Here is an 11598-nt window from a genome sequence, read left to right on the forward strand (position 1 = left end):
CGAATTCTCGGCATACGCAATCCAGCATGAGGAAGGAGGACAGACAGTACGTACGGCAAAATTGCACACCTGCCGAACCGCCGACAAGGTGCGGGATGGCCTGGTCTCACCAGGGCCGTCAACCCGCAGGCGAGTCTGTCGACCCGACGGAAGGCAAGATCATCGTCCAGTCGCTGTGGGCAGTGTACGAGGAGACGTGCGAGACACGCAGACGGGGGTTATGCAGCATAGGGTCGCGTCCGGTGGAGCGCGCCACAAGACAGTTGCCAACGGGGGATTGGGCCAGAGCAACCCGATCGGAGGGTCAGTTTTATACCCCCACGGACTCGAGACACCTCGAATCAGCCACCGACGCGTGCCTCATGATACGGAAAATGACGAGAAGAGGAGAACGTTACACGTGAGCGGCGCTCGGCGATGCACGGCACGCGCCAACCACGCTCCCGCCGTCACCAAATCACCGCCTCCCCCAGCCTGCGAAATTGGCAAAAAAGTAAGGGGAGGAAATTTCACTGGCACGTGCCTTGCGTGCATGGGCACGGTAGCACCTCCACCGACGACTGGTAACAAGGCGAACGACGTCACCCCATGGGTACACACGTCCGCCCCCGGTCCGAATACAGGACGGACACCACGACACCACACGCGCCCCCGAGCGGCAAGAGCACGGAACAAGAGCATCTGCTGCGCGACGCGCCCTCGCCCCGAATGGCGAGGGACGTGCGAGACTAAAAACGCGCGCTGCACCCCGCGCTCTCGCCCCGAATGGCGAAGGGCGCCGGCGAAAGAACAAATGCCGAACGCGGAGCGCTCGCTGCCGACAGCAAGCAGCGATTAACGAGGAAGTGCGCCGCTCCTCGCGCCCTCACCCCGAGTGGCGAGGGACGCCCGAAAGATAAAGACGAAGTCCGCGCACTGCGCCTCCGCGACCGGACAGCGAGGGGCGCGAGACCTAAGACAGACCTCGCCGCGCACGCCCTCGCCGCCGACGGCGAGAGGCCTCAAGAAGGACGACTGCCGCGCGCGCCCTCGCCCTGAATGGCGAGGGACGCGCGAGACGAAGACAACGCGTTGTGCTCCGCCCCGGACGACGAAGGGGCAGGACGTTAAGACAGACGTTCGCTGCGCCGCGCGCCCTCGCCCCGAGTGGCGAGGGACGCGCGAGACGAAGACAACGCGCTGCGCTTCGCCCCTTTCTCCTCCGCTTTGAGAAAAACACGGGCGGGCGTGCTGTGTCACGCCGATGACAGAGAGGAATTAGAAGCAACGAACGGACTCGAAGAAACGCGTCACGATGGAAGCAATGTTTACTGTGTCGTTCTCGCTGACGTAAGGGAAGAAGGGCACCGCGCGGTTGACGACCAGACCGCGCCGTCGGCGACCCTCATCGTTCGAGGGCCCGCGAGACCCCGAAGCATATTTATCCGGGGGACAATACCACGGATGCCGAGGTGTCTCGTTGTCCAGTTCGGCGAGGCTAGGCATGACGACATGCAGCGTGCCCTCCCCGGACGCCCAGTTTCGGGGAGGGGGAGGACCGGGCTCATAATCAGCGTACGGATCGCGCATGACGGGAGGGACCGGAGCGTTAGAAAGAGGGCCACCCGCCCGCAAGGTTACCGACTGAGCCGATCGCAGATGGTCGCGTTCGCGTCGATAGCGCTCGCGTTCCTGCAGGACTCGCTCGTAGACGACGGCCTGGCGTTCGGACGCCTCGCGTATAGTGGCCACCTCCTGGGTCACCCGTTGAAGTTCTGCGGAGCGCGCCGCCAGGTCGTCACGAAGACCGCGCGATTCGTCACTCCGAGCCAGAAACCAGTCCGTGAGGGTACCCACCAGCCAGCCTACCGTCCAGATCCGCTGGCTGGCGATCCCCAGGGCCCGTACTACCTTGGGAACGGCCACCAGCTCCCCTCGGGGGAGCACGAGGTCGCGTACACAGTGCGCCGGCGGCGTGGCCTGCACCCCCTCATCAAGAGGCGGGACGGGGAGGATGGCCCCTGTAGGGGCAAGGCCCCCTGCCTCGGCGCGACCGACCCCTGACATCGTACGGTAGGAGTTCAGGTTGAGACCAGCGGGATCCACGCACGCGGCGTCGAGGTCCCGGTAGCGCTTTCGCCGGTTCTGCCGACTCTCGGAACCGACGCCTCCCCTCTTACCCGTGTTGCCGACAACCAAGGGGACGGGAACGGAGCTAGCGACGAAGGCATTCGACGCCGGTTCGTATGTGACGAAGGAACCCCGGGCCCCGGTGGTATAGTCCATCCACGGGTGATGGTTCCGCGAGCTGATCTCGCCAGCACGGACCATAAGGCCCACGGCCTGGGCGAACGTCCAGGGGACGTGGGAGAACCCGTGCTCTGTCGAATAGAGGGCGGCATCAGGAAGGCCGGACACGACGCGTCCTACGCACGTGACTGTAGAGTCCGCCTGAATGAAAACTCGCTTGTTCATGGGCGCCTCGGACATGAACGCGCAGCACACGGACCAAGCCCACTCGCGCACATAATTATACGCGAGCCGCGAGTGGGCTGGGTGCTGCGGGTTGGCACATGCAATCCCAAAATGCTTCAAGACCGGAGGCAGAAGCGGGTGCACTCCGAGCGAGGGAAAGCTCTCCCTCACGTCGACAGGGAGAGCGGGGAAGTCTTCCGGAGACAGGCCGGACGCGAAGGCAGACGTCGTAACGACGCGACCGTCCGCCTCGTTCTCCCGCCGATAGGCGGACCAATCGTGGTGGGCGAATCCCACACCGTGGAGACGCATGAAGGAGCACGAAGACTTCTGCAGGGCCACCCCGGGGTCTAGTGAACGCATAGGGGCGGGGCGACACGTACAGCCCCGCCACCTCCGGTAACACGAACGGCCGGGGGTCGACCTGTCCTACATTAGACAGGAACGATCCCATCCGGTCGACGAAGAGGACCTCCGCGATACTGTACGCGAAGGTACGATCTCCGATCAGCTCGTCCGGCAGCTGGTACCCGAAGCCGCCGCCTTCGCCCATCAACCGGTGTAAAACCGACGACGCCTCCTGCACACCACCAGCTTCGTGAACCTTGAACACGCGGGCTAGGTCGGAACGAAGCCATGTGCAGGAAGAAAGTTCTTCGACGGTTACCCCCGAGCGACCGCGGCGTCGCCAGGGGTACCGTAGCTCGCTGATGGGGAGCGGTGGGACTTCGAACGACGGTACCCCTAGCCACCGAGTGGCAGAGGGCGACTCCCCCTCCCCATCGACGGTAGAGAGAAGGGGACCACGGGGCAGGGGACCGAAGGACGCGCTATCCATCTTGAGGGACGCCCCCGACGCGAGGGGAGCGGCCGACCCGCACCGGGCGGCAGAGAGATCGGAAGGCGGGATGTCGGCTGCTGGGACGGAAGGGGTAGCCGGGCGAAACGAAAGGACCGGCTTGGATGGCCCCTCACCGGGGGCCACCAGTTCCAAGGACACGGTCGTGGACCGCGAGCGGGACTTCTGGAAACCCGGCGGAGGGAGCGGGCCCGCTTGGGCCAGGACGACGCCATCCTCTCGCGGTCCGGATGACGCACCTGGGAGTCCCAGCCCGCTCGTCGGCGGGGTCCCGACGACCACCGCCTCCGCCATCGTTGGCTTCACGACGCCCGGGGGTGACTGCGGGAGAGGAATAGACCGCGGGTCGGCCATGCTGACACGGGCGGCGACGCGAGAGGGGACGACCAAATGGAGATGTCAAGGACGGAGCGGGACAGTGCGCAAAGGGGAGGAAATTCGTATACCAGGTCGGATCTGCTCGGGGTTCAGGGAGTGGGACGGACAGGTTCTACAAGCCTCAGGAGTGAATGTGGACGTTCACTCTTGAGGGGGGGGTGATGTGGTATAACCCCAAACGGAAATTAGATTAGGATTGGATCAGGAACAGTAAGGCAACGAGCCTTACAGATGCGCGCACACACGTGTCCTCCACGTGTACGCGACGCGTACTACACGTGGACCGTCAGCCCCGCCGGCTGACAGCGTTGCAGTGTCGGTAGACCGGCACTACTGCAGAGTTATGATAGACTACAATGTACATTAAATATGAGCGGACCGCCGGCGGTGGAGGACGACAAGCACGGACTTGTCAAGGATCCTGTAGCTTGGTCTGCCCGCTTACTCTGAGGTATTTCCGTCCGTTTTACCTAGAAGGAGCACCGCGCGCGGGTTAAGGACGCGCGCAGCACGCGCACGAGCCGGCTCGGCCTCCGCCCGTCGGTACTGGATCGTCACCCAGTACCGCTCCCGGGCGTCGAGGCGTAGAACCGTTCGCGCGTGCGCGTGTCCTTGCCGATCCCGCTCTACCACCGCTACCTCGAGCCCGTGCTCGGTACCGTGGGTGGGCCGTGCTTCTATCTTCCCGCCGATCGGGGTCTTTCCGAACTGTCAGTACTCACTCCCCTTGTCGTTGGGGGTGATTATACTAAAGAGGCACGCCCAGCCCCCGCCCGAACACGACCTCGCGACCTCACTCCAAGTCGCAGAGCACATCGCGGCGCAGGAGCCCCGCGACCACCACTGCTTCGACGGCCCCGAGCCGCACTCCGTGCAAGTCGCCGCGAAGGGACACGAACCCGGGCTCGACGGAGAGATTGCCGCCTTCGCTAGGGACGCATGACACCCCCTACCCGCGCGTCTCACTTCTTTGCACCTCCGCGAAAGGCCGTGCTGGTGAACGCCTCCCCAACCGTCGTTCTTTTTCTTTTTTCTGTCGTGCTCGCCAAGCGTGGTCCGACCGCTGCCCTGGCGACAGACTCCGGTGCGTGTCGGCTTGTCGCCTTCCGGTGCCGCTGCTATCGACTCTCACGATCAAATTCTCTGCTCACTACCCTATACACCAAATGAACAAGACAAGTGGGATGGCTCCGATAAGAAATTAGGAACACTAAAATAAGCATACAACACGGAATCAGCAGCTCAAATTGAGAGGGTCTGCGCACAACTAACTTAACTTGAGATGACGAGTGCCTGTTGCACCTTGCGTCTGGGTTCATGTGCAAATGTACGAGTTCATTTTAATGTTTGCGGAATTCATATTATATTGATTTGATCAGTCTCGATCAGCGGCAATCGCCTCATCAGGGCCCTGGCATGGCTCAATACGCGGTCTGAGACGTAAATTTAGCTTTGTTTTTACCTTGCATACAACGAGAATCCTGTACAAGGTGCAAGAAAGTAGTGGCACGCGGGGATCCGAAGGGGAGATCTAATGCACGCGCGAGGGCTGATCTGTTTTTTTGTGTCTGTTCCATCGTCTGGAGTGTTGGAACATGCAAGCTGAAGAAGGCACCAGTGCACAATTGCTGTTTGTGCGATGTGCTCTGTAGCATATAATTGACGTGCTTTGAGCCCTGCACTCCCAGTTCTGGTTATGACCACGTCACGTAGCGTTACGCCCAGGAATTACAGTGAACTGGACAGGCTGTGTTGGATTGTGGAGGCTTGTCGCTGCGTATTGGTGTTTCTGTAGATTCCCATAGAACCCCCTGCAGCGATACAAAAGGGCAGAGTGCTGGGAATAGCTCAAAAATGGCCATCAATTTCCACAAAAACCTGCGATTTTGACCCTTTGGTGTGAAAAAACTGCCACATGCCGGTGACGTACACATTCCGTTTAATGCACGTAGAGCACTATTAAGGCTTAAAATGTGGGCAGAATTAAATTAGACATCACCAGTCCGAACACAGTGCACATCCTCTCCCAGCAAGTCTACTGATAATGCAATTCTCTGCGATTATCAGCAGAGGATTGCACGTACGAGAGTCAAAGGGGGTCGGGATGGGCAAGAGGAAGTAGTATAAATACCCAGAGGCGCAGGGCAGAATAGCTACCCGGACACGCACGAGCACAAGAAGAACCCACAGTAAAAAAGACGCGACCCCTCAACTCGCCCGGTCCTGCCGGTTAACTTTTCTGTTTTTTCTCTATTTTGCGACATTTGGAGTCCATCAATTGGGGTATGACAACTAGGAGGAGAGCCCAACAATTGATGGTCTCGAATTTCCCGTACTCTTGCACACAGCGCAAGATCATACGTACTGGTTTCGATTGGTTGGATATTTCTCATATTCTCGTCCTTCTGGGAACCATGAGAAATGCTTCCTTTACTGTGCGCTGAAACTCGGGCACTGATTGGAGCAGGAGGGAATATGCATTGTCACTGGTTGCGAGACAATGTTTGCAAGCTCCGTGTCCGAACCTGTGTCTACCATTCGAAGGGTAGGTGATAGCAGGGAAGGGTACTGTACTCGAGTAGCCGCAAGGGAGGGAGTAGACTATATCGGGTGGGACAATTATTTGAGGCTTTGCCCTCCGCTATGCAATGCCTGAGGCCGACCGGGTGTAAATTGTTTGTGGCTGCAATGCAGAGAGCAGGCTTCCAAATTACAGCTCTTGTGCCATCCATTAACCCAAAGCGTTCCATTCGCCCACACCCATTGTTTCGACCGACAAGTTACCGGAGAGGCCTGATGAGGTGAGAGAGAATGCGAAGTCATAGACGGCAACTGTAAAGACCTGAAGTATGTAGGCGGACATCCTCTTGAGACCAGGGTAATGAAGGACACAGAAAGGAAGTGCATCATTGCAAAGGCCCTCGGTACGGCAAACGGTTGGTGTAAGCATTGGACTGGTGTACTTTAAAGTACTGTACAGTGCCAGCAGGAGCCGCGATACTGTTTGGCAGGATTTCAGAAGCCTTTTTTAACGGACGCGATACAGTGAAACAAAGCGTCACTGATGTGCCACAACTGCATGCATCACTGGTGAATATTAAGCCGTGAAGTTCAGGTACAATTCTTGACAGTATGAGAAATGAGACGATACAGTTTGAAGAGTACGGTGCGCGCGACTCGAGTGCATCGCTCCGTCCAGGATGTTCGGCTCCACCACAACAAGACAACTAGTCAAGGCCCTGCGGACACCACTCCGCCTGCAACTCTCACCAGCATTCCCAGTCACAATCCTGCCAGCCCAAACATGGCCGACAATCCTTGTTTCGGTCAACTTCCCTTCATAATCCGACTTATTTCTGATTTCATCATCCATTCCACTGTCATCCAATTCTGGTCATGGGGGCACCCCCAAGTTGCGCAACCAGGTCAAATCACCGTTGCTTTTTTACTTTCCGGTCCTTCCAACTGCCTGGGACTTGCTGTTGCCCACACCCCCTCATACATATGTTTTGGTACAGTACCATTAAACGAGAGCAGAGGGTTGTCCTTGCGACCGAAATGTGCTAACCGCGGTCCCGTCCAAACCAGATCAGATACTGTACCCTAAGGGCACTGTACTCTAACCGATGCCGTACCGGTTGGCACCAAGTGCACCACATTTGCTGCATATCTATGACAATATTCGCGTGTGAATATCTGAACACGCCTTTTGCCTATCAGATGCAATACCGCCAGCAGCATTTTATGCAAATGAAGCTGATATCTCAAGACATCCAAAACTTATGCCGGCGTGTGTGATGAATTCGCTGGCAGGACACTAGCAGGCATGCGAAGGTCTCTTTATATAATCCTATCTCATCCTTTATATTTCGTCGCCCAGCAGCTATGAGAATTGAATACTAGTTGTCATTGGTAGAGGGCTGCAGCAAATGGTAAATCACTTCGCTCTGAAGAACCCGTCATCTCCCTCACTGTAATCTTTCTGTTTGTGCCTTTTCTACTTCCACTTCTGATTTATCTGCGACCGAAAAAGAGAAGTTTAAGAGGCGATACGGTTATCAGAAGGCACTTGTTGCATGCCATGCATCTTATAGGATTGCGAACAGGAGATAGTCGTGTTGTATCGTTCGATGTAGACCGCTTTGCGTATATCCGTGTCGATACTTCGTCGAAATGTCTGCTGGAGGTCAATGGCTTCCACACATTGATCTTTCCACAGGTCTGCTCTACATGCCTCGGTGGATTTTTTAATGAATGTGGGATGAGAGCATAGCGAACAGCAACTTCATTTACGTTGCATTGTTTCCTGGATGTTGAACGAAAGCATTTCGCAATGGAATGAATGACAATCGGCATTCACGCCACCTTTGCATAAATTTACCTCTCTCTTATAAATTCAAGTGATTTTCGTCCTCAGTGCGTTGCATATTGTCATGTGCTACTGTCACTTGACTATGACATTTTGATTTGAGAGGCTATTGAGAAAAAGTTGTAATGTGAACGTGTTTCTTCACAAAATAATGAGGTCTTCAGATCCAAGGGATGCCCCAACCTCCGCTTCAATGTTTAGTCAATTTTCCCGCTGAGCGTCAGTGTATCGTCTATTCGTTTGTCCTACAGGCAAATCAGAATGGATCTACCTTCTGTGTCTCAAAGAAATTGTACCATGCGTCCGGTGTACTTGAACTTTGCGGTAAAACATGACATAGAAGGTGTTGTAGACCCTTGACTTGTCGCTATATAAATCACCTTCCGCCCTCTTCTCCGCGGGCTTCAACTCTGGCAAGCAAGTTTCACAATGGAGCGAGTTTTCGTTTTGGCTTTCGTCTTGCTTCTCGCTACCGTATCGGCTGATAACCCCGTTAGAACTCCAATTCGACAGGGGAACAAGAAAGTACACGTCCGACGCTTCGCTAAGATCCCTAATAATGCAAGCGGTCGACCTTCCAAACTTCAATCCTTAACATTCAGGGGTGACAGTTTGTACGTTTGCACTGGCACAAGTGGCGGGCTCATATACAAAGTCTCCATGAGAGGGGAAGTTTCACTGTTCTTTGACGTGAACCGCGCGATGCGTGAGGCGAAAGGACGTGAGATGGATTTCACCAGTGCCCACGGCGGCTTGCGGAGTGTCGCCTTCCATCCGAACTTCAACAGGAATGGATTCCTGTACACGAGTTTGATGGAGAGAAGAAAAGAATCACCTTCGAAATTCAGGTATTTCTCCAGGACCTCGAAACTTATTCGCGCAGACAGTGTGCTTCTAGAGTGGAAGTACAGTTTCAAGGACAAAAAGGTGCTCTCCAGCAGCTACAGGGAAGTGCTTCGAGTTGGGATGCCCGTATATGACCATCCAATCAAGCAATTAGCATTCAAGGGGCCGTTCTTGTATATTTCTCACGGCGACGGCTCAGTGCAATCGGCTATTGCTGGGGGTGGCCAGAAAGACGACGCTCTTGGAAAGATTCTTCGCATCAATCCCGTGCGAAAAGGAGCTCAACCCTACACAGTTCCCCGTAGCAACCCATTTAGGAACAGTGCGAAGTATAAGAATGAACTTTGGGCAGTTGGCTTCCGAAATCCACACAATATATGTTTCAGCAAGCGAGGAGAATTGTTTGTAACAGATGCGGGACGGGACAATGTCGAGGAAATAAATATCGTGAAAAGCGGAGGGAACTATGGTTGGTCTCTCCGAGAAGGGCCGTTTGTACACAAGGCATCTGGCGGATTAGTGAATGGGGTGGGACCATTGCCTAGGGATGATGCCAAGTACGGCTACATCTACCCGAATGTTATCGTCGGGCACGAGGGAAATCGAGGGGCGGGATTTGTTGGTCAAGCTCTCGCTGGTAGTTGCCCAGTTGAAAACGGCTCGCCTCTGTCAGGCACATTCCTATATGCAAATTTTCCTTCCGATGGGACCCTTTATTACTCACTGTTGTCGGACATGAGGAGGGCCAGAACAACTGGACCACCAAACAGTTTAACGCAAGCACCAACTTATAAGGCGAAGATCTATTTTGATCATGACGATAACGAGAGGACACGGCCACTGGTATTGAACAATTTGCGAGACGTCATCAGGAGAGAGCCTGGATTGGGTGGTGCGGAGAGAGCAGATGTTCGGTTTGGGCGAGGTCCGGGCGGTGAGATTTATTTTACGAGTAAGGCAAGCGGTGGAGTTTATCTCATTACATCTACCAAAAACTGACAAGCTAGCAGGCTTCTCGGCGGACTGCCATTTTTTCCGGAAGTTGTTCCTTTCGCCGTGACTAGGGTCAAACAACCTAATCAATACACAGTATCTACGTTATATTGCCACAAGAGACGGGCGGGGCTTTGAAGACTTTTGCGGTGCATAAAATTTCAGGAATGCTTGCAGAGTGGTGATCATTTGTCCACGTCCGTAATAAGACTGAGCATCGCGATTCCGTTCTGTCTTGATACGCGCGCTGTCTTCCATGCAATTACCTTGACGTGAGCGGCGACAAACCTTACACCTCTCTCGCCACTTCTCTCGCCAATGATTGTCACGACAGGATGTTTCCATGCCCACAAGCTGCAATAACTTCTCTGAACTCTGCACAACGTAGTCAAGTACTATATGAGAAGCACTGTATGCTAACTATTTTTAGTGATATCGTTGGGGTGGAAAGTCGAGCTCGAAGTTTAGCCAGAAGAAGAAAAAAGGATCACCGTGCATGTCTTTGACTATTTTGCAGAATCGGCACCCCTTGCTCCCTTTGTCCACGTTACATCCTGAACGCCCATGATCTGGTTCGCATATCTGGACGCAACGAAGAGGTAATCCGAGAGTCGATTGATGAACTGAAAAGCAGACTCGTCGATCTCTTGCTCTCCATCAACGAAGAGCGGGGTCACTGCGCGCTCAGCACGCCTTGCGATCGTCCGCGCAAGGTGCAAGGCAGCAGCAGAGGGATGACCTCCGGGAAGTACAAAGGTAGTTAGAGGAGCGAGATCTTTGTCCATCGCATCTATCCATTCTTCTAGTTGAGTAGAGGCGTTAGAGGAAAACTGCGTACGGGCAATCTTGTTGTCACTTGAAGTGGATCGCGGGGTCGCTAGATGAGCTCCCAAGTCGAAGAGATAGTTCTGGATGGTGTGTAGTCTGGAAAGAACAAGCTTTCGTTCGGAATCTGATTCGGTATTTTCTGCGAGATGAGCGTTTGGGGAAGCGAGGTGAGAGCAGGCAAGTCCAATGGCTGCATTGCATTCGTCAACTGTTCCACTGATGGGAGGGAAATATGGAATGCATAGAAAGAGGGGTTTTCGCAACAGGTCAGACTTGGCTTCATTGGAGATCGAAAATCGCAATCGCGTATAACTTCTATGCACGTACTAGGCGTCAATTAATGCATGATTCTTCGCGACTCTCGCTCCGTTGAATAAGCTGGTCTTTCCCGTATCGCCAGTTCTTGTATAAACTTTCATCACAGGGCGAAGCGTGGACAAAATGGAAACAGGAGAATCGCCGGTGTAGGGAGGGCACACACGTCAAGGACTGTGAGGAAAAAAAAATTGTGCACCGGCCGCAGGTCGGATCGTGCCAGGATGCAAAGAGGCACTCCAACGCCTCTTCTTTCGGAACTTATAAGCTTCGAGATAAACGCGAAGAGGGAAGGGACCCCGCTAGTTTTGCGACAGCGATTGACCAGTGGAGAAGCAAGTCTACGAGAAATCAACAAAAATAATGGATCTGCCGGGCTTCGATCCCGGTACCTCTCCCATGCTAAGGGAGCACTCTACCAATTGAGCTACAGACCCGTGTTCGATGTTGAAGGCAAGAATTCGCTCATTTTTATTTTATTGGTTTTAGTGTTATGATAAGAAACCAAAACATTTCGCCATTTCGCCAGAAATATTTTGGTTAGAAAAATAAATGA

General features: G+C 54.6%; 2 protein-coding genes; one reads left to right on the forward strand and one right to left on the reverse strand.

Annotated features, from left to right (window-relative positions):
- Positions 1 to 8489: 8489 nt before the first annotated feature.
- Positions 8490 to 9905, forward strand: CHC_T00002689001 (hypothetical protein). Its single transcript, XM_005713786.1, has one exon. It carries the CDS (start codon positions 8490 to 8492, stop codon positions 9903 to 9905), a length of 1416 nt encoding a protein of 471 aa, XP_005713843.1.
- Positions 9906 to 9914: 9 nt separating this feature from the next.
- Positions 9915 to 11146, reverse strand: CHC_T00002690001 (hypothetical protein). XM_005713787.1 is given in 4 exon segments: positions 9915 to 10287; positions 10288 to 10355; positions 10426 to 10943; positions 11055 to 11146. The coding sequence occupies 3 exon segments, from the start codon at positions 11144 to 11146 to the stop codon at positions 10288 to 10290; spliced, it is 678 nt and encodes a 225-aa protein (XP_005713844.1). The 3' UTR covers positions 9915 to 10287.
- Between the last annotated feature and the right edge of the window lie 452 nt (positions 11147 to 11598).

The sequence above is a fragment of the Chondrus crispus genome, genomic scaffold (assembly GCF_000350225.1).
Source record: "Chondrus crispus Stackhouse genomic scaffold, scaffold_150, whole genome shotgun sequence".
Taxonomy (NCBI): Eukaryota; Rhodophyta; class Florideophyceae; order Gigartinales; family Gigartinaceae; genus Chondrus; species Chondrus crispus.